The 27,389-nt window shown below is 40.9% G+C and overlaps 1 protein-coding gene across 5 annotated transcripts; it reads right to left on the bottom strand.

Annotated features, from left to right (window-relative positions):
• Positions 1–5,158: 5,158 nt before the first annotated feature.
• MAP9 (microtubule associated protein 9) lies at positions 5,159–26,283 on the bottom strand. Of its 5 annotated transcripts, none has more exons than XM_081926042.1 (16): positions 26,125–26,283; positions 23,503–23,634; positions 22,551–22,635; positions 21,096–21,311; positions 20,754–20,993; positions 17,163–17,392; positions 16,225–16,336; positions 15,257–15,537; positions 14,545–14,600; positions 13,297–13,462; positions 12,491–12,580; positions 11,555–11,719; positions 9,585–9,730; positions 8,888–9,020; positions 8,193–8,270; positions 5,159–5,383 (listed from the first exon to the last, which is right to left on the bottom strand). In XM_081926042.1, the coding sequence occupies exons 2-16, from the start codon at positions 23,572–23,574 to the stop codon at positions 5,261–5,263; spliced, it is 2,193 nt and encodes a 730-aa protein (XP_081782168.1). In that variant the 5' UTR covers positions 23,575–23,634; positions 26,125–26,283; the 3' UTR covers positions 5,159–5,260. The 5 variants fall into 5 exon arrangements, with proteins under 5 accessions (XP_081782168.1, XP_081782167.1, XP_081782165.1 ...); XM_081926041.1 differs by having other exon boundaries at positions 20,754–20,996; XM_081926039.1 differs by having other exon boundaries at positions 11,558–11,719; positions 20,754–21,311.
• Positions 26,284–27,389: the final 1,106 nt, after the last annotated feature.

The raw sequence follows: 27,389 nt of genomic DNA on the forward strand, positions 1-27,389 counted from the left end.
AGAAACAAATCTAATATACAGGGTAGGTGGGGTGGGGGAAGAGACAAATGATAAAGGTGAAAGATGGGGGATAGCTCAGTTGGTAGAGCACAAGACTTTTAATCTCTGGGTTGTGGGTTTGAGCCTCTCATCCGGCAAAACATTCCTGCGTGGCCCTCAGGGATCCTTCCAACTCTAAAATTCTATGATACTGCAACTTATATTCCTTGAGCGGAGAAAAATTGCATTAGAATAATGAATTCTGGTACCTGGATAGGATACAGGGGTGTACCCAGAAGTGCTGCATGCACTGGAGAGTGGAGCTCACAGAAAAAGCTCTCATCTAAAGTACCAAGCCACAACATGCTTAAAAGTCTCTCGCCACCTAGCAAAACGTTCATACATGATATCTCACCCACCCACCCCCGGGATCACACTGTGGTTCAGACTATAACTGTGCCACAAATGGAAAACTGGAAATAAGAACTTTCACGTAGAGCAAGAAAGTGGGTTTAAAACATGTTGTCCTGCCTAATCACATGCATGTATCAAGGGATTTAGAATGTAGAAACCTCCTACCCTTTTTATAGGAAGAAACATTCTCAAGGATGATGGCTGCAACCATGGTCTGGAGTTGGCAGGTGGTCAGATGGGCAAGAGGCAAGTCATGAGGAAGCGTTGCTTCCCCAGCTGAGCTGGCTGTCTAGCTCAGTGGCTTGCACCTATCAAGAGGAGTGGAGGCAGTGGCAGGACACACTTACCAGTGACTGGTGGAGGTGCAGAGTACTAAAGAGTGACCATGACCAGGCAGGCTCCCTATCGGTTTCATTGCCTAGGCCAGTGGTTTACAACCAGTGGTGCCTTGAATGATGGTCAGGGGTGCCAATGGCAATATTGGCCTCTGTCCCTCTTTCCTTCCCTCTTCTATGATGCCCTCCTGCATCTCTGCCTCCAAAGGCTTGCACAGCTGTTTGTTGCAGCAGCCCTGGCTACAAGCTCCCAAGGAGAGGGGAGAGGAGGCTGAGGGAGCACTCCACAAAGGAGGGTGTTTGAAAAAGGGTGAGAGGCTGCCAGCTCTGCATGCAAGGGGTGACATAACTGGGCTCCTGAGCCCCAAAGGGGTGCCGCAGAAAAGAATGTAGCTGGTCAAGGGAGCTGTGGGCTCAAAAAGGTTGAAAACCTCTGGTTGAGGCCAAGCAATTAATTTTATGATTTCAGAGTGCCAGAGAAATAGAGGCTATCCGGAGAACAAATATATTTTTGCACACTGGAACATTTTAACACACAATATAAAGGATAAGTAAACTTGAAAAAACAACAGAAAGACAATTTTTCTGAACCAACACAGACTTACCTTTTTCTGTCATTTTTATATTGTGTCTTAATCCATTTACCCACTGCTGTGTATCAAAATTGACATTAAAGTTGATAGTTGCGTCTTTCCCCTCAATTTTGACCAACTTTTCTTAAACAGAAAACCCTCTGGGCAAAAAACCACACCATTTTTTCTGTTCTACATAGCATATTACAAGTTGAACACTGACAGATTGTTTCTAACTATAATGGCGGCACATTCGTTGCTTAGCATAAACAGTAGCACTTATTTCCTCCAGATGGAAAGTAAAGTAACAGCAGCAGTTGTAACTTTTCCTAAGTATTGCATTACAGCCTCTTTCTGGGCAAAACCAGTCCCATCTAGAACCACTTTTAAATGCAGTATGTCACACATGGAAGTAACTCTGGTGTATGGAAGAGAATGCAGATTGCATGCAGACGGCGATGGAAACTTATGTTTAATTTCACTGTGCCCAAATTTGAAAGAATTATGTGGGGTTATGGGACAGACTACCCCATCACTATGTGCTTTCCAGGTAGAGAATTTGTCTCATTTGAAGGAGCCTTTCATTTGAGCTAAATAACATTTTGCATAGCTAATCTGTTTATCTCATGCTCGGCAGCACAGGCTGACAGCCTAACAGGATGCATACAAATGATTGTAGCATTAATGTGATGGAAAAGTTTCTTAAAGATCTAAAAAAGAAAAAGGGTAGCACACCTAATTGTGTTAAGTAGGGTGTTTAAAGTATATTATCTCTGCAAAGATGTTTGCCATCATTTGTTTAATCAGCAGCAGGGATCTAAAAAGTAGAAGGCAGGAGCCATGGTAGTCCCTTCAAAACACTGCTGTTTTACCTCAGAATTGTTTTAAAAGCTGAGGAAAGTAAGCCAAAATAAAAGCAGGAGTGGTTTTAATAGCTTACTATTGTAACTAACTGTCAGAAGTGTTATGATGAAATGAGTTCCACACAATTTCTATTTTGATTCTGGCAAAAGAGCCTAAAAAATTATTTATTTATTGTAACGCCCCTCAAATAGCTTCTGAAGTCCAAAGAGAATTTAGCTCTTTACAGAATGTTAAAACCACATGCCATTGTCTGCCAGGGTCTTGAAATAAGATTGTTACTTATTGCAAAGTCTGGCGTAACAAAGCAAGCTTCTGAGGTGCCTGCCTCTGCTAAAAGAGGGAAAACAACCCACAAACAGTTTAGTAGAGATGATTTGCCCTATCTATTTTTACTGGTTCCTTTTCATTTTTATAGTCATAATCCTGTGTGCCAAGATCAACGAAATAAAAGCATTGCTGGTCTTTGTAACTGACTCACACGTAGGAGAACAAGTGGAGAATTCTTTTTTTTTTTTTTGCAGTTTAGGGATAAGGAAGGAAACTGTTCTTTCCACTTGCTTTCCTCTCACCTGACAAAAAGTACCCAGAGAAGCAGTTGCCTGCCAATCCAGTTGATTTCAGATCTCTTTATGTTGATAGGCCAAAGAGCAAGGCGACAACTGTTCCCTGTGCTTTGCCCCTACAATGAGAGTGGCACACACAGAGATCTTGGGTTGCACTGTGAAGGGTGCAGGTGGCCTAATCTGCTCCCAATGCCTTGATTAGTCTGAAGGCTGCATTGGCTTCTGGGTAACATTCTGAGGGCCACCTGCCAGTGGTGGGTGGGGCCAGAAACAAAAGCGAGTGGGGCAATGAATCAGGGCCACTGAGGAGTGAGGCATGTGGGGGTGGGGCAGGGGGCTGTATTTGGATAGTTTCCCAAGCCTTGCTCAAGAGGCAACCCCCAAGGACTATGCTCTGCTACGACTCTGACGTCCACACCCCAACACAGCTAAATGAACTAGCAGTGCTGGTTCAACAACATTTTCTCCATAAGAGAGAATGAACGCAATACATTTTAATTCAGACAACCAGAGCTGGAGAGACAATTCCCATCTGTGAGTCACCATTCCCTCTTGAGGTCAGTAGAAGCTGTAGTTGCTTCCGTGTGATTAAGAGTACCCTGACACAGATTCTGAAATAACTGCAGACAGAACGGCATGGCTAATGGGGCAGGTGCCACAACTCTATGCCAAACTGCCAATTAAATAGGTTTTGTGATTAAAACCAAAAGACAAGGCTATGGCTCTTGAACTGCTTCAGTCGTGATTCAGCAATTTCATGAAATCTATGTTAAGTATGAATGTTCATTCTGTCAGAAAACAATGTTGGTAAAGGGGCTATTTGTGTGAAAGCATCTGAAAGCAGGATTTAGGTCGGTTAGAAATAGCCTGTGCCTAAAATGAAATCTCTCTCTCTCTCTCTCTCTCTCTCTCTCTCTCTCTCTCTCTCTCTCTCTCTCTCTGTCTTTTTTAGATCAAGCTTTTAGATCCACACAGGCCTGAAAATAACGTATTAAATTATGGATTTCATGTAAAAAAAGAAATTTTTAAAATGTATCACAGTAAATGCACATGCCTGGTTCATCTAGCCGCTTACTGTGGATAAACCCTGGAAGTCATTTGCTACAGATTGCAGCTGAAGGTCTGTTCACACATGCAAGCATCTATTTTTAATTTTATAGCATTGTGTATAGGGAAATACAGTGAGCAGTGTGACGAATCCTTTTGTGCAACAGTATTTCCCCAGCAGCTAGTATTCAGAAGTGATACTGCCTCTAATACTGGAAGTAAAATAGGAATCATGACTAGCAGCCACTGACAGCCTTATCCTCCATGCATCTGTCCAATTCCCTTTTAAAACCGTCCAAGTTGGTGATCATGGTATCTTGTGGTACCGAATTCCACAGTATACCTATGGGCTGTCTGCAAGAGGAGTTCCCTATCTCTCCCACCATTCAGCTTCATTGGATGAACTGGGGTCCTTGTCCCAGTCAATCCATCTTCTCCACACTGTGCAATCTTGCACACCTCTATCATGTCCTTTCCCCTTCTTGCCTTTCTTCTAAACTCAAAAGCCCCAAATCTTGTCACCTTTCCTATTGGGGGAGTTGCTCCAGCCCACTGATCATTTGGGTCACCCTTTCTACACCCTTATCCAGGTCTACACTATGAATTTTGAGGTGTGCTGACAACAACTGTACACAGTATTCCAAGTGTGGTTGCATACTGGTTTGTATTAAAACATTATGATACTGGCTGCTTTGTTTTCAACTCCTTTTCTGATCTGCGACACATAGCTCATCTTTCTCACAGTAGCCACACATTGGGCCCCGGTCACTACCAATCCTTCTCTTCATTCATTTGGACAAACCCAAATTCTAGGCAGGCAGTCAAGATGTTTTTCTTTTGTTAGGTTTTATGAGTTTTAGCCGTATGTTAACTTTTCTGGCTACTGCCTTTCTTTTGCATATTTTTATAGTGGTTCTGCTGTTCTCTAATATTTATTCTATCAGGATTATATTTTTATTGCTGGGAACCACCTCAAGAGCCCTTATGGTGGTATATAATAAAATAAAATATTACATCACAAAGTATGAGAGGAGCTCGCTCTAATTTAAGAAGATCTTCTAAGGCTTTAAGAAGCACTTTCGGGACAAATCACAGCTCCTTAAACTGCTCCCCTCTAATTGAAAATTATTGCCCTCTCGGTATTCCAAATATCTTTTCCATCAACAACGGTGTGCTACAGCAGCTTCTGTTTACTACTGCACTCGGTATTTTTTAATCTGCTGATCGCTTTGATGAAAAAAACCACCCTGACCTACTTAGCGTAGTGCTATGAACCGTGCAGCTTGCATTCTGGGAAATGGTGTGCTACACACTGAGCACCACATCTTTAGGACAGATGGCGTTCCCATACCAAAGAGCCAAATCACCACCTACACCGAAAGAATGAAAGAGCCAATTTCAATTCATGTTAAAATCAGATGTTGTGCAATAACGGCGATTAGACAATGGCAGAAGGTTGGAACGTTCCCTCATGGCCCTGGGCATCTCAGTAGCTTCTTGAAGAAACAACTTTGCCAGGCGGGCTCCATGGAGGTGGAGTTTCATCTTCAAGGATGACCTGGAGTTTCTTTTGCTTTGTCTGTATCATCTGGTTCATTTCTTTCTTCTCCTGTTTACAATCAAGCGCATTGAGATAGTTAGCAGCACACTGCCTGGATAAATGCTAGATTAGTTTGCAATTTGTTCTCCACAAGACAACGTTAGCTTCCTTTACAAAATTACAGATGCACCAGATGCCTATTTCTATGTACTTGTCGCTTAATTATTATTTAGCTTGGCAGAGCTGCATGTTTATTTACAGTGCCATACATTGTTATGAAAGTGGACTTCAATAATTAAGTTAAAATAAATCAGTCATCCCCATTCCATGCTAACAGTTCCATGCAGTCTTAATGGCTTTGTTATAGCTTCCAATATAGCACTAAGCAGCTAAAACAACCTTTTTTTCAATAGTTCACTCATTTAAACAAAGTATCTAGTATGTTCTGGTTATAAATATTTTCACATTTTGGTGGAGTACGTTTATAAATTCCTGTAACTTAATGAACACCAGCAGTTGCTATGACGCTATTTATAAAGATTTCAAATACATCCATTTAAAACCAGCACAACAATCTATTCAATGTGGCATAACAGATGCTCACAAAGCATATAATTTGGAGGGCAATTTTAGCTTATTCTTCGATTTCACTCTTTGGCTATATGCTAGTTGTACATAAACATAACTTTCTTATACAATAGGAGCATGATCAGTACTCTTGAGAGGACTCAAGGGGCCCTTTTTAAACTTTAAAGTTATATATAAAGCTATGATGTACAGATTTAAAACATGCACAATGCTGAAATAACACTTAGCATATATACCGTTGACCTATTGACCCTAGAGATGTTAATCTTAATACATGTATTTTCAGATCACCAAGCTGATGTTTGTGCGTAGGATAAGGTCAGCACTAACAAACCAAGCTTTAAATAGCCTGGAACAAACTAAAGAGAATTTTTAAAAAATGATGTATCATTGGTACTTATCTCCTGAGAATGTATAAAGGAGTTTCAAATGCCAAGAACACGAAGGGACATTTTATCATGCTTGGTGGACATGTAAAAAGACTGGAAAATATTGGATACAAATACATATATTGATACAACAGATTTTAAAGGTTAATATTCAATTCAAGCCAGGGAACTCTTTGTTTTAGGGTTAATGGACATACAACTGGAAAGGGATTAAGGAAGATTACGCCAATATATTATTGCAGTGGTGAGACTGCTATTTGCACAAAGATGGAAAGATATAGCCCTACCCACTATAGAGGAATTGCCGATAAAACTATTGACTTGGCTGAGATGGCAAAGTTAATGTCCTTAATTAGAAAAAACAACAACACATTATCGACATTTATTCAGGACTGGAAACTTCTTACGGACCTTTTGCATGAAAGAGAAAATGAACTTGTAATATTGAGATTTGAAGATTGAAAAATTCTGGTTTACAGAATGGTTGGATTTTAATGCGTGAATAATATATTTAGCTGTAGAATGGAGAACTGGAAGTCCTTTTATGTTTCTTTAATCTCTCTCTTTCGGTTTCTATGAATAGGCAAAACAGGCCATAAGAGGGAAAAGGAGATCTTCGTATGTATCATCACCATCATCCTACGCCTCCTAAAATGAGATCAGGGCAGCGTATGTGGTTCCCTCCTCCTCCTTATTCTCACAGCCAACCCAATGAATTTTATTTTCTCTTGTTTTATTTGTCAATTTACAAACCACCCTTCGTCAATTATAATCCCATAGTGGTTTACTACAATTACATTAAAACAATAAAATATGGTGTCTCATATTGAAACCCCAAGCAACAACAGTACAGCAAAGAGATCACATCACTGAGAGCTGGCATTGACCCCAGTTTTTTCCAAAGGCCTGGTTAGGAAGATGTTTTGTTAAGTGGTGTTGGAAGCCTGATAGTGACATTGCTTCAGAATTCCACAAACAAGGTGCCACGACAGAGGAGGCCCTGCAGGCTACATCAAATGGGAAAACACGAAGGGCTTTCCCTGCAGACCTCAGAGCCCAGGCAGAGAGAGAGAGACAGACCGGCACAAGGTTACACAGAGAGCACCATGGCCGAATGGGGAGTTGAACTTGGGTCTCTGCAGTTGTACCCTAACATTGTAGCTGCTACACCATGCTGGCTCCCCTTCACTGCGCAATCCATTACTCATGCTAGCCACTCGACTAACCTGTATCTGGCAGAGGCAGGACTAGGCTTGTTTAGATTTAGGCAGATGCTGCAGCTCCATTCCGGATCTATTCCAGCCTTTTTCTGCCTGCATTTCTCTTTGTCTGCCTCTTTCCTTCCTTCTGAAGTCAAGGGAGCTGGGATATCTTCTTCCTCTGCCTGCCTGCCTGACTCCCTCTTCCCTTAATCTCTCCCCTTTCTCTGCTGCAACAGCCATTGGAAAGACCACCACCAGAGCCAAGCACATGTAACTGAATTCACACAAGCTAATGGACGTTTGATGTGACCACACTGCGTAACACCGACCATACTTTTCTTTTCCTGTTCCAAGAACGTGGCTCACGTTATATACGCCACTGCTTCTCTTTGCATGCCAGTATTGGAGGTGTTGGCTCCTGTCCACCGTGAAACTTCTTAGAGCAATTTTTGTGCATCTGGTGCCCTCCAGATGTTTAAGCCCAGCCAGCATCTGGAGGCACTAGGTTGGTGAAGGCTGGCTCAAAGTGAAGCGACTTCTAATAGCTCATAGCTAACCTCCCCCCCATTTCCACACACATTTATACAACTACGTCTTTTTATAAGTATAAAGCATAAGTCATAACTATTCTATCAACTCTGAATAATGGAAATCCTCATCTATGAAACCATTTCCTTGCATCTACATTCACTCACTCACTTGGGCAGCTGCTGCTGCTGCTAGACTTTGCTGGTTCTTTGCTGGGCTGACATGGCTTTGCAGAAGCAGCGGCTCTTCCTGACAGTGAACAGGAGAAGAGAAGACTCTACTGTCACCGACTATAGCATTGGGACAAGAAACTGCTAGTAAGGCAGTGGTATACATACCAAAATCTTTGTGAGGCAGCCGTCATGTTCTACAGAAACAGAAGCATCTGGAGGGCCACAAATTAGCCATCCCAGCCACCCTTAGGTGATTATGATATCTAAAATAAACCTTGTTACATATTCTTTATGTCAAGGGTCACAAGACCCTGCATTGTTGAGCAGATGCCCTCTTAAATTTAGTAGCTGCCCTCTGCACTCCACTCTCCAAATCTCTCAAGACAAAAGCATGTCTACTGGGAAATTCAAACATGCTTCCAGGAAATCCCGCAAAGCGTGCAAAATAACACTTTTCCTCTACATCATCTAGGCATCATCTTACTTTAAAGGCAGAAATCTAATACATGTCTGCAGAATGCTAGGTATTGCACATACATCTGAGGGTTATTTTCTAAGGTCTAGATCCAACAATCATAGGAAGAGAGATTATACTGCCATCATCTGATGATTTTAAACCAACGAAAGTTCATTCCCCAAAATTTCTATACAGTATGTCAAATCTTGGATATTATCACAAGTGCAAACACTTACCAGCCATTTTTCATATTCTTCTATCGCTCTTTTATCCTTTTCTTCCTTCTCAACTTCTTGTTCTATTTGTTTTCTTCTTTCTTGGGTTTTTTCTTTTTTCTTTTGCTTCAGGAATTCCTCTTTTTTCTCGTTCCTAAAGGATAAGGAGAAAATGTTTTAATACATAAAGGAAATGGGAAATGTATGCATCCTACTCAAATAACACAAAACAACACAGTAACACAGAGACATATACTTAGCAGTGTTAGATTCAGGTGCTTGCCTGCATCATTATAATGTTGTATAAAAACCAAATGGAGGCATATGCAGGCCTCTGCCACCAGCCAGGGTATCAAGGGCCGTCGGGAAGCTGCACCTCCTGCCTTCCAGGGAGACCATGGATGTTTTAGCTGAGATTCCTGCCGTGCAGGGGGTTGGACTAGATGACCCTCAGGGTCCCTTTCCAACTCTGCAATTCTGTGACCTGGCCCCATACATCCACTGGTCAGAGAAGGAGAAATGACTCCAATGCTTGTTTTCTACTGCCCTCCACATTCCTTTTCCCTTTTGTATCATGCCTATTAGACTGTGAGAGTCTGTAGGAGAGGACTGCTTTATCTTTTAATATACGCAGTGTTTAGAAAATGTCAGGTACTTTTAAAGTCTTTTATACTACTGCTGCTGCTGCTGCTGCCAACCATGATTATAACAACTGTACCATTTTTCAACAGCGGATGTGCTGTCTTTCTTCTTCTCTGCAACAACCTCCTCTTCTTTCTTCTTCTTTAATCTTTCAACTCTTTTCTTCCTTTCTATTTGTTGTTTTAAATATTCAGCTTTCTTTTCTTTCCATTTCTCAAAAGCCTAAAGAAAGCAACAAGTCCATCAGGGATGTGAACCGAGGAGATCTTATCAGGGTTTTCAAGCAATTTAATAAGTTCTAGTTAATTAATAGTCTGCTCTAAACCAGTCAATTGATTGCTTAAATGTGCACAGTGCAAAATTAGTTAACAAGCAAACCTAACATTAAAAGAAGGAAAAGGCACCTGCGCTTTATGTATTTAATCTGAGCAGTTTATTAGCTGCTTTTCAGCATGGCTCCCAGAGCAGTATGACAGAAAAAATTATTAAAATACGATTAAACAAATCTGGTTTCTGGCCATGCCTACGAGTCAATGGCTGTTGTTCTTCATAGCCCTCTGGAGGCTGCGAAGTTCAGGCAAGGGGAAAGGGAGAAAATGGGGCATAAAGCCTCCCAATGCTTTCCAGTGGGGTCTGGGAAGTTCACTGAATCCTGCAGTGTCGCACAATCCCGGGTCTGCTAATTTGGAAGGCAGAAGGGGAGTGACCTGGGAATGTGCCCCCGCCTTGCACGAGCCTCTGTTACTGGCATGATTTGTGGAAGGTTCCTCCTCAATCTGGATAATTGGCATTAATCAAGAGGTGCTCCCAAAGCATCATATGCAAATGGGTTGCAATCAATCAGCTGCCGAAAGAACCGGGACTGGGTTTTAGAAACTATTTAAATGGTTTTCTGAGGCTTAAGAATTCCTACAACAGCTGTGAAAGGAAAGGGGGAGGACAGGGCCTTCTCAGTAGTGGCACCTGCCCTGCGGAACACCCTCCCATTAGATGCCAAGGAGATAAAGAACTATCTGACTTTTAAAAGATATCTGAAGGCAGCCCTGTTTAGGGAAGTTTTTAATGTTTTATTGTGTTTTTAATATTTTGTTGGGAGCCACCCAGTGTGGCTGGGGAGGCCTGGCCAGATGGGCGGGGTCTAAGTAATAAATAATTATAATTATTATTTTCAAATAGTCTTTTTTCCTCCTAATGAAAAAATGTGTGTAGTTGCTACTCTGATACTTCGAAAAAGAGGGGAGGCTTTTGATTTATGCTTTACAAGGAATTTGATTAGGTTTTGCTATGCTCCCCCCGCCCCAACCAAAGGAGAATGAATTTTCTTACCGACTATTTCTGGATGGGACTGTTTTTGGAGGAATGCATTGGGGAAAAGAAAAAAATGACCCGCTGCTGGAGGCTGAATCTGAGAAAAGGGTGCATGAGGCACATCATCCTTATTTAGAGTTCTATAGTTTAAAAAAAGCAATTTAATTATGCCTGGAAATGTAGTGACAGCCAGTGTAGTATTTCCAAAATGGTACAATATATTCTATTTGTCCACTGACCAGGCTGCTGTATTCTGCACTAACTTGCTCCCATACAGTCTTCAGGCTATATCCCATGTCCTCAATGTTTTCTTTTATTCTGTATTATGTTAACGCACCAGAATCAAACCAGGTTAGAAACGAGCAAGTCCTTAACTCTCAGCATCACCAATGAGAACTGGCCCTTGCCAATTAACTCACTGAAGTTTTATTGATTAGTGTACTGATTAAAGCTTGCAGCCGGGTTTTATAGATTTTGTCCCATTACTAGGCCTCACAGATAACAAGATCCACTTGCAAAATTGTTTTGTTCATGCATATGTTGCTGTCAAGAGTAAAGAAAAGGAAGGTATCCTACTGCGGGTAATTGGTTTATGTATGCAATTCATTTACAGAATTCGACACTTATTAAGATGAATTGTAAATGTGCGGAAGTATCGTGAACATTAGCGGCAGAGTCCATTTGTCTGCATTAGTCCTCTCTCCCCAATTTAATGTTTGCAATATGAAATTGTCTCACTGCCTTTTGGGCCTCTTCCTTCTTCTTCTCATTCAGTTCTGCTTCCATCTTTTTCTTGGCCTCTTCTAGCCTTTTCTTCTCAGCCAGTTTCTTTGCTTCTTTTTCTTTCATGGCCTTCCAGGCTTCAAAGGACGCAAGTGCTTCTTCTTTCTTAGCAGCTGCTTCCTATGTGGGAAGCAACATTGGCATTGTTAAAAAAGAGAGAGCTCAGTATCATGATGTCTGGACTTAATCGGGAAAAGGTCAAGCAAACATGTGTACCACAGTAATTTGTGTGCCCTGCTAGTTACTGATCTAGTAAGACTATATCTGCCTCGTAACACAGGAAATTTACTACTTAGCATCCTATCTACTGCCTAGGCCTTGGTTTTGTTTAAACAGAAAACTACCTTGAGGTTAATTTAAGTTATTTCAAAACTATTTGCCTCAAATGTGCAGGCGTTTACATAGATGTGTCGCTATTGTGAGAAGTGTCTGCGTCCCTCTTAATTTGCTTCTGTCCACCTTGAAGAAAAATTTCCAGGGAACATTCTTCTAGTTTCTCGCAAGCAGCAACCACTGTTATGCTACCTTTGTTCAATCTCATTGTCCTTTCAGATCAGCCTATGCCCTCCAGATGTTTTGGATTACAAGAGGGGCGGATTTTGGGCTGTGCGAGCAGGAAACACACACTGGGCACTAAGCCGATGAGGGAGTCTCCTCAAAGCCCTGTAAGCAAGGTGCTCACTAAACATATCCTACAAAGACATTAGTGCTGCTGCTAGAAATAACAGGGGTGTGTGAGGGGCTGTGGATAGGAACAGAGAAAGCAGTTAGCTCTACTGCATCAGTGGATACGTGGGTCACACAACGTTGAATCTCAATGTTAGCATTTAGCATGTGGAAAACTATATGCTATAACAAGTCCCTTTAAGATGAACTATTTTCAGAACAAACCTTTTCATTCTTTTCCCTCAAGTTCTCAGCTTTGTTTCTTTTTATTCTTTGTAGTTCCAACAGAAAGATTCTTTTCTTTTCCAACCAGTCCTATGGAAGGGATGAAAAAAGCAGAAAGCTGTAACAGGCAATTTTCAGACCTAACAGGATGAAATTACCTTTTCACAGAGGGATAATCTGTTTTTCTTACACAGGATATCCCAGCTGCTCTCATAATTTGATATATGGAAGAGCAGGACTTTTGTGCTGAGATTAAAAAGAATGTCCTAGGTATGCACAAATCTTTCTTATCAGGCAATCCCCTTTCCAAATCATAACTCCTCATGCAGTATTAAAGGCTGCTCCTTTAAGCTTCACCAACTTTCAGGAAGGACTCCTTAAGGCAGGAAGTGGGGTGTGTGAGATTTACATATAAATAAATGTTAATCTTGCCTCTTGTTATCTATAATGAGAGGTGGGGAAAAAAGAACAAGCTCCTGAGCCACTCCCAATCCTAGTACAATCCCAGGGATAATATAACATCTGAACTGGCTGCTTCAAGAAAACTTAGCAGGCAGCCCTCCTCTGTAACTTAAACCACCTGAAATACAGCATGAAATTATTTTTCAAACAACTTTTGTAGTTTTTAAAAAGGTTTTGCCCCTTTAAATGTCTATAACTGATTTTCAGCAAGGTGAAATGCAGACTATTATATTCACATCTTTTCTGAATAAATGACACATAAATTTAAAAGGTTCGTGTCTCCCTTAAAGCAAATTGGGAAATATTCTTAATGACAGAGCATTAAAACGGCTCTAAATGGTTACCTGGTAGACAGCTGCCCGTAAACTATCTGCTTTGTCAAGTTCGGCACTGAATTTTTGCAAATGCTTATTGTCCAAGACCTTTAATGTTCCCAAATACTGAGATGATGTACTTATCGGGATGGGGGAGTGCTTCCCAGTTTTCTTCAAGTAGGTAGAGCTGAAAGATCTGTAAAATGAAAATGACATACCAAATTTTGTATACGACATGTAAAAGCAGATAGGTGTCCCCATTTATCGAGAAGCTATACACATTCTCAGGTGTATAATAGTCTCAAAAAGCACTTGACTGGGTCAAGTCTGAGCACAAGACTCAGATATCCAAAGCATTATGTGCAGAGCCAATTGTACCTTGTAGAGAGAAACTAGCTCATGAAATTATTTGGAATAATAGAAATGGCCCCCAAGTTTGTAGGTACAAAGAACTGTGAGCTAACTCTGTGAGCTGGAGATTGACATTAGAATCCCTTGGCCTACACAGATGAGGGTATTTGTTGTCCTTTAGCTAATAAGGTTTTGGTCTGGGGCTGATCTACAGGAGTCTCAAGTTTCCTCCTTGTCTTTTATGAGGATTAGTGTAGGTGTTCTTTAAACCCACTCTTGATGTTTGGACCTTTCGCTTCAACAAACAATTTGAGTGTGTTTGTTAATGAGTCAAGAATTTCAGAAAAGGTGAAATATAAAATATCATTAGATGCTTTAAATCCTTTTAAGGAAAACTATGCTTGCTATACAAAGAACCAGAAGTTTCAAAAAACTGATATTTGGAATGATGCTTCAGGGCAATATATATATATATATATCAATCTGGAGGAATTTAAATGGAAAATAATCAGCACTTAAACATTCATGCCAGAGAAACTTATAAAAAACTGTAGCCATTCACATGACCTTTTAAAATATATTTATATAAAGTAACAAGAACAATGTGGTTTGGGGCGAAAGCACTACTTAACACCTTATTTCTGTGATGGTACATTGTTTTTAATTGTTTTTACCATTGGGTCTTAATTGTTGTAATCCGTCCTGGAACCTTAGGGCGAAGGGTGGGAAAATAATAATAGTAATAATAATATTTCAGAATGTGGGCTCAGAGAACCGATGCTACCTCATACAGAGAATTAAGCCGGTGAAATTTGCCATTTGTGACTTAGAAAATTGGAAACATTTATGTCACCTTCCAGTGTGATCGTGTCCAGTATGTAATGAAGAAAACAACCAGGCTTCTGAAGAATGTACCAAATTTCCTACCTGCTTATTGGAGATTTTGCTTTTGGTGGAAATGTCTCTTTTTCTTCACCTTCCTCCTGATAAAACCAGAAAAAGAAAAGTGGTTGTACAGCCTGGAAAGTAATAGTAATACATATGCAGCACCTATTGGGTGTGCTAAATCAAAAGCCTCTGAATACTGAGAAGGGTCACAATATAAAATTGCATAATCCTGCCTTCATGAAATATAAACCAAATAGCAAGGACTAAGAATTTCTGCAAGATCCACATTTTCCTTCTATTTATAGCTTCCAAATGGCTCTAGAAATTTGGAGAACACCCCAGAGCATCTTTTGCACTTGAAGGAAGAGAATTCAGGGACTACTAACCACGTCTGGGTGTGAGCCAATCAGTGACCTCCCTCTGAACAAGCAGAAATGTCTTCGACGTGTGCAGTGGGATCTTTGAATCCAAGCCTATGTCTGCTGGCAATATGACCATGGGGTCTTTATCCACGAGCATTGATTTTGTTTTATCAAATGTCTTTTTTGAATGGAGCAAGAGGAAACATAAGTCAACCACAACTGAAATAGACACAAAATGTCTAATACCAGAGCACAGTTTAGTTGACCACTGGTAGAAGAACATCGTTCCTTAGTTATAAGCGGGTAGCAGCCAAACGAGTTTTTGAAATGTGAATGTGTGCATATACGTATCAATTTAAGGCTATATGACAATAGTCCATGAAACACACCTTTAATGAATCCTTTGAAGTACCCAGCACAGCCTTTGAAGTACTTAGTGCTAGCTTTTGTTCAAGTTTATCCTCCTTTGTTGTCTCATTTGATCCATCCTCAACGGCACTGTGTTCTAATGCCTGCAGCTTTCCTTCCAAATAATCCTCAGTTGACTTGTGAAGTTTCTTATTTTTCTCATAAACTGTTGTCATCATTAGTTCTATCACAGAAGGGGATTCTCTGCCACTTTCCAGCAATTTCAGATCATTGCAGTTATCAGTTTCTTTCTGTTCATCTTCTGACATGGAAAGAAAAGAAGCCTCACATGGGTTAATGATCAGACACTGGACAGGGCCAGGGAAGGAAAGAGATAAGAGAATGTATCTGGAGTTTTGCAAGCTTTTCTCAAAATTAATTTTATATGAGACAAATGTATTTTAAGAATAACTTGAAATAAAGTGTTCTTTCTCTATTTCAGCATGTTAGCAATACCCGCCCCCCAAATTCCCTTTATAGTGATGGAAGATCAAGGGACAACTAAAGTAGATCATTATTAACTGTGTATTTCAAACTTTCCCCATTAACAATCAGATATTACTTCAGGGCAACTTGTATTTAAGTTCTTGAAGGTGACTTAAGTTATAAGGCCCTTAGCATTACAAAGTAACACTCTCTGAATTGTAATTGTTTTTTTAAATATTGTGTAGTCATAAGATGTTAATAGGACTATGTAAATTTTATGTGAAATTAGTTTTGGAAAACTGCTACAATGATTTATATGGAAAGTCAGCCAGGGGGACTCAAGGAAGTCACTTAACAATGTTAACAAAAATGGAATTTTTACAGTTAGGTTATATGTTTGTTTGTTTGTTTGTTTGTTTTCTTTTTTGATGTTGTTTCTTTTATGTCTGTTGATATGTTTATTTTAAACTTGGAAAATCAATTTTAAAAATATGAAAAAATATTGTGTAGTCATATTATTTACCTTTTGAAGAAGATTCTTCTGCAGATATTGCCAAATTGGAATCTCCAGTTCTCTCATCCGCTGATGAAAAATGAATAGGGAATGGGGATGAGGAGCTTGCAATCCAGGGGCCCTAAAATGCAAAATGAAAGTCGATGCCATCCTATCATTACTTGTGATTAATCCATATCAGATTAAAAAGATTTCTAAAAAAGAAAATTCCCCAAATGTATCTCCCAAAATAAAGACTAAAAACAATGTAAGATTTAGCCTACCTCAGGTCTACAGAAATTCAGTTGCTAGAATTGAAAAACAAGCTTCTTTACCCGCCCCCCGCCTCTCAGGCTGATCTATTGAATTCAAGGGGAGTTACTCTTGGGAAAGTGGAGTTACTGCCTGCACACACCACACATTTAAAGCACTCCCACACATCTTCAAACTGTAATTTACCCCCATAGAGCTACAGTGCCTAGCACCCCTAACCATCTACAGTTACGATTATTTGGGGCCAGGGGATATGCTCTATGTGTAAACTGAGCATTTTCTCAGAACTCGTTTTAACAATATTTCACAGTGTTCAGATCCTGAATTCCAACCTCTTGATTGCTGAAGAATCATATACATTAGAACATCATTTTGTTGCGCACTGGAACACATTTCCACCCTGAAAATATGTATGTAATTCCTAGCTTGTTCTTGTCAAAGTTAACATTTTCTCACTAGTGAAAAGCTATGGAATGATTGTAGAACACAAAGGGTAAAATCATCCGTATATGTTGGAACAAAATATAAACTTGGTAACTTTAGGCATGATCAAACCACCTATCTCAGTGATTTCAGAAGAAGAGAGTTAAATATGTGTTTAGCTCTCCATGGATAGCAATGGGACTTGTGAGAGCTTCACTCGGACTGCCTTCCATCCTTTATTCATATACAATAGATCAGAATTATTTTCTGACCTCAGGACCAGGACTTTCAGAAAGTGCTCTATTTTCAGATTTCTTCACTTGATCATTTAGCCTTGTTTCAGAAGATGGTGCAGACAGTGAAAATCTGTGGCTGTGAGATGTCCTATCCTCTGCTTTAGTTCCTTCGTAATCCTCCACATGGCTGCTTTTTCTCAAAACACTCCTAGGTTGAGAAGATGGCTTTGCATAATCATATCGCGCGGGAATGCTAATATTCTCAGCTGAGAAAAATACAAAGAAAGAAATTGTAAATTGGCATTTTAACGGGGGGGGGGGGGGGATAAATTCAAACTATGGAAATTCCTGAACTGTAGTTTCCACTGAGTCAACTAAGGTTACCCACAGAATCCCTCATTCTCTTAAGTCGCCCCTGTAGCTCATGCGGGTACAGACAGAGCAAAGGGTAGGACTTTTACCAGTGACACGCCCTGGCAAAATGAGCTTACAGGTGTATCTATAAAGGGACTCTATCTAAGCTTCATTTTAGTCAGGTCAGAGAGCTTCCCCTAATTTGATCAGACAAGCGAGCACAGGGATTAAACAGCTGCCTTGCTCCAAAAGCTCAAGAGCTTCTTGAGCTGTGCCCCTGGACTTGCACAAGGAATGCAGTTCCCTGTGCCATTAAAAACCAGCCTACAGGAATTCTTGTAAAGCCTTGATAGAGCTACTGTATGATTATGACTTCCATAAAAACAGCAAAACACTTTCTGTTCGAATGCAACTTGCTTAGCTGCTGAAAACCTTCTGACACACAAAAAAGAAAGTTGGCTTTTAATATCCAAGCATTAAAAAAGAATAATATTTGAAGCAGAATCACATGTAGGGGTGATCAATGGGGCAGGGCACGACCATGAAGTGGCATCTCTGATGCTTACTGGGACAGAGTGATATCAAGATTGGGGCAGAATGGGTGCAACAGTGAAAGCTATCTGGTGCTCCCACTTGTGTGCCTGCAGTACCCCCCCCCCGGGGTAGCAGTGATACCACTGCCCAAAGTCTGGCTCCATGGTGTTGCCCTGTCCCACTATTCATTCTGGCACCACATTAAGCCCTAGTTAAGGTGTGAATGAGCAGTGTGTGAGTGTGCACTGTCCCAAAGTGCCCACTACGCCTGTCCCACATTCCTGGCTTTGCTGTGAGCAACAAGCCATTTGAACCCAGGCTCGTAGTTTGCTTGCCGCCAAATGAACCAAAAGCAAGGGTTTGGTTCACACCACAAGCCAAAGCTTGTGGTTTATTGCTGCTGGCATGGTGCAAAATGGAACTTTTGAACATTGTGGACCAGAGCAGTGCTCACTTGCATTCAACAAATAAAGCACTGGCTATGGTTTAATGCAGAGTGAGCTAATAAGGGCCCTCGAGATGCTGCGGACCATGACTCCTATCAGCTTCAGCCAGTATTGCCAACATCCAGGGATAATGGGAGTTGTAGTTCAAAACACCTGGAGGGGCAAAATATTCCTGCACTGGACTAGATGATCCTCGTGGTCCTTTCCAATTCTATGATTCTGTGGCACTTCATTCACTACCCCTGTTTAACTGTGACATGCAAACCAGACTTGAATTTGGAGATAGCCAAACATGGACTATGCTGCCACCAAGTGGAGGGAAAAAACCCCATTCATTTATTAAATTTCTATATCGCCCTTTAGGACCATAGGGCGGTTTACAATATAAAAACACAACAATACATAACACAGTAACAAACAAAACAATAATCCCCCCAACTGTTTAGTCAGATCGCAACCTGAAATGTTTAATGTGCAATTATTTCCCAAATGAAAAATGGATCACAGAATTCTCAGAGTTCTGGCTTAAGGTATGTGTGGCTTAAGGTATGACTTCTCTCCAGTGGCGTAGCGTGGGTTGTCAGCACCCGGGGCAAGGCAAGTAATTTGTGCCCCCTAACCCTTGGATTTGCGCCCCCTAACCCTAACCCCCAGATGTTGCGCCCGGTGTGGCCGCCCCCCCTGCACCCCCCACGCTACGCCACTGCTTCTCTCAGTATCTTAAATTGCCAGGAAGTGCTGACTGTCCTTAAAGGGTCACATGCGGTTCAATCCTAAGAATCTGGTCTCATACCCAGGGCCAATAAAGACAGCAGCCACAATCCAAACTGGAGTGTTCACATCACCAAGCACAACCATAGTTATAACTATTGCCAAGCACAAACCTAACATTACCATGATTATGCCACAGCTGCTGTCAGCTCTTGAAAGTGTGTGTAACCACTTACAATAATACAGTAACCATGAAAGTGCACATGAACATGCACCTTTCCTACTCACCAAGTAAGTATAACCTGCTCCACATATCTGAATTAAGGGGGCAAGGCTTTTGGACACAGTGTGTGGCTTCAGACTTTAGCACTGGTGCTAAATCATCTTGGTTTAGAAATTAAACAATGTGGTAACCTTTGTACTTCACCACATCATCAATGATAGAAATACAAATAGCACAACTCCCTGACTGCCAGACACACTTGATCATAAACAGGAACTCTTTTAAGAACTCATAGGATACAACAGAGCTAAAGGTAAGATCCTCATATACCAATAGCCTTGGGGCTCCCTTTCTGCTATTGCCTGTGATCCAAAGAACTGCCAGACTTCTGAGCACCTAAGGTAGCTTTGGGGTTGTACCTCTCAAAGAGCAGTTTTTCATGTCATCAGCCAAACCTACCTAGAAACTTGCAGAAATAGCTTCTGATATGCCATGAGTTTAAAATTTAACCTTGCACTAGGCACATCTAGGAATGAGTGAATCTCAATTTCAGTTTCTCATATTTTTAGTTCTCCACATTTCAACATCGGTTTGCATTTTTTTAATTAAAAAAAGTCCTCATGAAAATCCAACAGCATTTTAATGTGAATTTCTCTTAATCCACATATCTACATGCAATTTTTCAAAGGAATCCCCCCTAATATATTTTTGTATGCTACTTTCCCCAATATACATTTTAATTTACACTTTAACTTGGTATATGCATTTCTGTACACATCACTTGCCTTGAGAACTGCATTGTAAAATTCAAAGGATGGCTGTGTTCCAGTAAGTACAAATTAGGCCACTTTGCCTTAAAAGTGAACTGTCATCTTTCTTTTCTGTCCCTAGTACATAGCCAAGGTTCTGGACACATCTAAACAAGCTCTGTAGATACTGATCACTCTTTTGACAAATCCAGAACTAGTTATGCTACATCATATGAGAACTGGCAGTAACTCTCTTATCCAACAGGTGTAATGGCCTGAAACTGATGGGTCACCAGGGTATTGTTCTAAGTTATTATAAGCTTTGTTGTAACAGACTGCAAAATGACAACTTTTTTATTATGTATAAAACATTATAAAATATAGCTTAAACTTATCTTGGAATATAAAGAAATACAACAACAAACAGTCCGCCAACAGGAAAAAATTAACTTGATACTGCAGATTTTTTCTCTTTAAAATACAGACATTAAAAGGAAAAAATCTTCCACTAGAAGGATAATCTATACAAGGACTTTTCTTAATAATATTGTTTAAAATCTGAAAAGTGCATTATAATGCATGCAGCAGAATTTCATTATGCTTGCTTTACCTGATGCTGATGCCGCCTTGGTCTTAAATTCCCTTGGCCTTGGCACTGGCTTGATTTCAGTTTTGCGCTGAACTGTATCATCCCTCTCTATCTGCAACTCAAACTCTGGATCCTCTTCCTGCTGATCACCTTCTTCTTCAAAACCCGACCCTTCTTCAGAAACTGAGTCATCTTCTTGCCTCTCTTCAATCCGATGTTTACTCTCCAACATGGCTGTTTCTTGAGGTCTCTTCTCTTCAGCTTCTGTCAAAATCAAGTCATCAGCATGTTTTTTTTCAAAAGAGTAGTGATCTGGCAGAGATACTTCAAATGAAATGGATGTTTTGGACGCACTCCCTTCACCTGACCCAGAATGTTCAGCTTGCCTCTCGTCACTCAAAATCTCTCTCTCAAACCTGGACACATATTGAGGTCTCTCATCTTCATCTGACGAAGACAAGTCATCTGCACTTTCTCTTTTCAAAGTGCTCATATTGCGAAGATTATACTTGGATGTTGCAAAGGAAATTGATTTCTTTGGGGTGTTTTCCACAGTTTCAGGAAACTCCTCATCTGAACCTGAAAACAGAGTCGATCGGCATTTCGTGGATAAAGAAAGGGAATCAAGCTGGATTTGGTTAAAAGCATAATTCTGCCATGCATTTTGATCCTGACATATTTATCGGTTTATGGTGTCAACCCAAAACTGTATGTTTCTCCTTCCAATTCCTAAAGTCATATGTCATGTTAGAGTGAAACAGGTTTCAAATATGGAATCTGAAGTAGTTTGATCAGTGAGAATGATTGAATGTCCTTTATAGACCTTGTCCCACTTCAGTATTCAGAACATGAAGAACATCAATAACACAGTAAAACAGATGCTTTCAGCCATCCAAATCCAAACAGAATAAAAGATAAGAAAAATGAGAGGCAGAGAAAAACCTCCCAAAGAGATTTGCAGTGTACTGTAAAGTACATTTAGAACACTATATATATATATATATATATATATATATATATATATATATATATGGTGAGCTTAATTCTCTGTGTGTGGGCTGTGTAGCCAACACGGCAGAAACCATGCAAGCTTCAGAGAACCCCAAGTCTTGCATGATTATATCTTTTTAGGGTCAGGTGGGAGGGGAAACACCAAAACCAGCCCATTTAAGAGTGAATGTGCTCTGTTGACTCAAATTAAAAACCTGGGAAGGGGTGTGTGTGTGACTAGAAACATAAATAGGAAAATATCAATGACAACATTTTGTTAACAGTCTGATTTGTTTTCCATAAAAGTCAAATCCCTATAGAGAAAGAGATAGGCCATTATGTCTCCATGCAGGAGGGGGAAAAGGATGAAATTATAATAGCCTCTGAGCTGGTGTAAAGCAAAAGATTTGATCCACATCAGCCTGGATTCAAAGAAAGCTCTGCAATAAGCATCAAGGCCACTGTGTTTTGGCTACTAAAAGAACTCTAAGGAACATATCCCATGAAACTCATTGAAACGTACAGAACAATCGTAAGGGGCTGAGGTGTGAAGTGATTAATTCTTTGCTGCATCTTTAGCCTTGCTGCCTCCAGCTGGTCAGGGCAGAAGGTGCATATGAGCAGTCATTATAACAGAAGCCAGAAGACTGGGACGTCCAGTCTTAAACCAATCCAGCAGCACAGAAATCAAGGTTAGGATGGCTGCTTTACTTCTAATTAAACATGCCTAGGATCATCCTGCATGTAGTTACTGATCAATTATTTATACGACAAAAGCATTGAAAGGGCACACGTAAATATTTCAAGGTGTCATGTTATTTAACTTACATTCTTCATCACTTTCAAAATCTTCCGAATATTCAGAAGATTGCTGTTTTGCTGCGCGAGCAAGAAGTGCTTCTTGTAGTTCTTCCTAAAAAATTGCAAAGATACTTGCTCAGGAGGAGAGTGGGAAGATAATGCATTACTATTTCAAAGGAAACAGAGAGTAGTTCCAATTTTACTGTAAATTGTTTTGCTTTAAAAAATATATACCTAGAACAAACTAAAAATGTGGCAATTTAATGATCCCTAATCTTTTTTTACATAGTGATAAAACCTGAATTTGTTTGTTTTGTCTAAGGTACAGATTCATGTATTTTTCCATGGGTTCCTTAGGAGTTCTGCCTTGGTGGTTAAAAAATGTATGTTTTTGATTTGTTTGGAATCTCTAAGATCTTTTCAACAGTTTCCCTGAGGATATGAAAGAGCTCTCTCAAGATGCTGAAACTATTGGCTTGAAAATAGGTTTTGCATGGCTGCTGAAACATTTAACATGCTTGTTGTAGGGTTGTGGTTTTTTAAATAAGTAACTGGTTTTATTAGGGATTTTGTGAGTTGTTTTATAAATTGCTTAAGTAAGCTGCTTTGAACCTAAAAGAAAAATGCAGTGTATCAAATGTTTACGTAAATAAAACGATCAGCACTGAAGATATACAAATGTGTGGGGTATCTTTTTCGTTAATTATAAATCTGATTCCCCTTCTGTGATCAGCCCACCAACAATGAAAAGCTCCTATATTTCTGAAAGACCCATACATCCTTATGCATGTATGTGGTATATCCAGTTTTTTCATTTATATGTTCACTGTTTCCGGTTCCTGAACATGAAATATGCACAAGCTCTGGGCAATTATCACTAATAAACATAATGCAGCACCAAGACACATCAACTTTAAGTTTGCAAGTAACAGAATGTACAGCAATAAAATGTTATAATTTACAGATCAAAACCTTTTACCTGAAAAGTGGTTCTTTTGGAGAACTTTGGGCTTTTGGTATAGGCTAAAGTATTGATATCTTCATCAGACATGTTTCTTGATCTGAGGAAATTAATCTTATATGCTCAACTTGTGATCCAGTGAAGGCAAATCTTCATTATGGATTTAAATAAGAGAGAGAGAGAAAGAAAAGTGACCTTTTTTTTTGGCAACACTGACATTCTCTTGAAGGAATGTTCCCCTCTCCCCTTAGACTTTGAATCTTGAATATAGAATGAACCACATATAAATGCATTTCTATTCCTTGCAGATATAGAAAATGCATCAGAAATGTAAGCATAGCCTTGTTGGATCAAAGCAAAAGCCCATCTAGTCCAGAATCCTGTTTTCACAGTGGCCAACCAAGTGTCTATGGGAAGCCAACATTTTATTACCCATCAAAAACTCTTAATTGCTACATAACACTTGCAGAGTCACTAGCAGATAATTCAAACAATGACTTTATTTTAACAAATCCTCAGTGCTTAGCAATTCCAATTCTATTCTTGATGGGTGACCTAGGTGCCAACTCCCTGGGCCCCCAAGCACCCACAAAAGCCCCCATGAAGGTGCTAGGCACTCACAAATTTCAGGGCCAGGGCCATGCACGCTGCATGGCACCCACGACCCTGGGCACCCACAGTCGCGGGGCCAAGTTGGCACTCCTGATGGGAGATGAGATAAAGAAAAGAAAAACAGGTCCTATTCCTGCAGAGTTTGCTCATGTTAAAGTCACCTTCCCAGGAGTGCCTCTGTCCACCAAAGGAAGAAAAAAAAACCAGGAAAACTGGAAAGCAGGACAGAGGCAAGGTCTGAAACACCTTCGCATTACTTCACTAAACAAGATGCAAGTGAGAATAATAATGGAGAACATACTCCTGTGCATGAACTATGTGAGTGAACAGTACAAGTGTAAAGCATGCCCTTTAAAATAAGCCCTAGAAAGCTACCTGGTGCCAATCAGATATTTTGGACTCCAACTCGGAGTCCAAAATATCTAGAGGGCACCAGGTTGATGAAGGCTGCTCTAGGGCTTCACATAATGTAACTTGCAAGTTGTTTGTGTAGAAAACTGAAGTACGCCCTATAATTCATCTCAGGGATAAGATGGGAAAGAAATAGAAATGAACAGTAAAAATTTAATCTACTGTAGTTGCGTAGCATGAAAATTTTACTGTTCATTTCTATTTCTTTCCCATCTTATCCCTGAGATGAGTTACAAGACATACTTCAGTTTTCTACACAAACAACTTGAAAGATACATTAGGCTGAGGTGACTTGCTCAATGCTCAATATTTATACCTGTGCAATAATTTGAACTTTGGTCTTCTACAGCTTCCTAAGCTAAAGCCTCTGCACCTAATTTGTTTCCATCAAAATTTCCAGGTGAGTAGAAACCAAAGAGTAACTGAGTTGCAGTCATCATTCAGAGGAGTCGCATAAAAGGAAAAATGGATCTACTTACACCAGAGAATAAATCTGTACACCTGTGTCTGAAATGACGCAACTGTTCCAGTTAACAAATGAGGAACATGGACTTTATAGAGCTATCTAATATGGGTTATTTTTGGTCCTGCGCCTCCTTATTCAGTCCATATACCCATGCCTAGTTAAAAACTGCCAATTGTGTTGGTGGCAGTGGGGATGGGATCACAATCCCTGGCAGATAACATGCTTTGCATGAAGGTTTCAGGCTAAGTCTCTGGCACCGCCAGGTAATAATGGAAAAGACCCCTGTTTGAAATTTTGGACAGCTGCTGCCAGTCAGTGCAGACAATATATGGACCAGGGATGGGAACTCAAGTGTAAAAAAGTTTCATAGTTAAGTGTGACAAGGAATATTCCGTGCAGACTGCGGAGAGGCAAAATATTAAAAAGCTACTTGCTTCTCCAAAAACAGCACTCATTTTAAACTATAAATGCTTCCCTCCCCCAAAGCTCTAGAAACTCATTTTTAAAAATAAATAAAATAAATAAAAGCATATCCAAGGACACTCTTCAGTTTTATCAAGGACGAGGGTAGAGGTTGGGGGAATAAAAAAATGGGGAAGAAAAAATTTAACACGCTCTCCATTGGTCAACAAACTGAGATACTGGCGTCTTTAGAACATTTCCGAACGGTGGAACCACGTTTTTCCCCCCGCAGGGAACTTCAAGCCACACCTATAGTTAGACTCGCATACATGGGTGATCTTGCGGGGATTTTCCTATGCCCTTTAAAAATGTGGGGTTTTTTTAGTGGTTGTCGTTTTTATTTGTATTATGTATGTGGTGGTTTTATATCTTGATTTTATTCTGTGAACCTCCCCGAGACCCCCGGGTATAGGGTTGTATAATAATAATAATAATAATAATAATAATAATAATATCCAGCCCAGGCATGCAGCAAATGCAGCCCCCCTTACTTTGCTCAGAAGCCCCACTGTTTTATCCCCCAGAAAACAGACACCGGGCAGCTGCCTTGAGCACTGAAAACGAGCCCATAACGGCCAGCTCCTTCCAAGGTCCCAGCCGGGCCTGGGGAAGGAGACCCTGCCGCTCCGCCCTCCCGCCTCCCAGCTGGCCTCGGGCTCCGCCTGCCTGCCTCCCTCCCCGCCCGGTACCTCGCGTCGCGGGAAGGTTCTTTCTTTGCACTCGGGCGAGAGGGCTGAGCAGCGCCCACTCCGATCTTGCCCCTGCCCCGGCTACAGGTCTAGTGAACGCCAAGCGCGGCCTCAGGGCAACGTAGGCCTTTCAGCCGCGCGCGTTACCTAGCAACGCCCGCCACGCGGCCGCTGACAGCACAGACCCCGAGGAGCGTTGCCACGGGAAACGAGCCCCGCCTCCTCCGTCGGCCTGGTTTCATCGGCGGCGGACGGGGGAGGGGCTGGAGGCGGGGCCGAGGTGTGACGAAATAAAGACTCTTTCTTCTCGCCCCGCCCCCTTTCACCAGCCAGCTTTGCAAAGGGGAAAGGAAGGAAAGGGGATATAGTTCTTGAGCTTACTAAGAGTGCAGGTTGTACCGATCGTGAGTTGGTTGCAGGGCGTTGGGCTATAGATGGTCCTCGTGCTCCCTTCCAACTCTACCATTCCATGATATTAATTTTGTTTTCTGTGTGTGCTTCTATGCAGTACAAACCATAGAGCCAATCCGTATTTTCTCATTTGATGTTCAGCAGCAATGAAAAAGGTGAAATTGGGATTGTGAGGAAAAGCATCACCAACACTGGATAGGTTCATACCATAGCTGTCAACTTTCAGATTTGAAAATACGGGATCAGCAGCCTCACCTGTCCCGGGGACAGTCTACGGGATATCTAACAATCCGGGATAGCAGCGGGAAGCAGCGGGAAATGGCGCTGGAATAAGGGAATTTCCCGCAAAAAAGGGGGAAGGTTGACAGCTATGGTTCACACATCATTTTTCAGTTGAACGATAGTTAAGCTTAACTATAGTTTAAAGGTGAATACATACTGTGCAAAAGGGTTAAGTGGTGGCAACTTCACTCTGCTCTGCTGTTGTGGCACTGTTGACAGCTAAGCTCACCCATGATCCAGCTTAGCATAGCGTAAAAAAAGAGAGAGAAAGAGAGAGAGGGGCACAAATACAAGATGGGTGACACCTGGCTTGAGAGCAGTACATGTGAAAAGGATCTAGGAGTCTTGGTTGACCACAAACTTGACATGAGCAAACAGTGTGACGCAGCAGCTAAAAAGCCAATGCAATTCTGGGCTGCATCAATAGGAGTATAGCATCTAGATCAAGGGAAGTAATAGTGCCACTGTATTCTGCTCTGGTCAGACCTCACCTGGAGTACTGTGTCCAGTTCTGGGCACCACAGTTCAAGAAGGACACTGACAAACTGGAACGTGTCCAGAGGAGGGCAACC

This window comes from Podarcis melisellensis, assembly GCF_964234715.1.
Source record: "Podarcis melisellensis genome assembly, chromosome: 9".
NCBI classification, from domain to species: Eukaryota; Metazoa; Chordata; class Lepidosauria; order Squamata; family Lacertidae; genus Podarcis; species Podarcis melisellensis.

What these genes read in the sequence shown, in the direction of transcription:
- MAP9 (XM_081926038.1), bottom strand. Translation starts at nt 23,574, where the DNA reads ATGTCTGATGAAGATATCAATACTTTAGCCTATACCAAAAGCCCAAAG. An exon ending in AGAAGAATCTTCTTCAAAAG is followed by an intron (nt 15,538 to 16,224) that starts GTAAATAATATG and finishes TTTCCATGTCAG; the next exon opens with AAGATGAACAGAAAGAAACT. An exon ending in TACGGGCAGCTGTCTACCAG is followed by an intron (nt 12,581 to 13,296) that starts GTAACCATTTAG and finishes TCCCTTCCATAG; the next exon opens with GACTGGTTGGAAAAGAAAAG.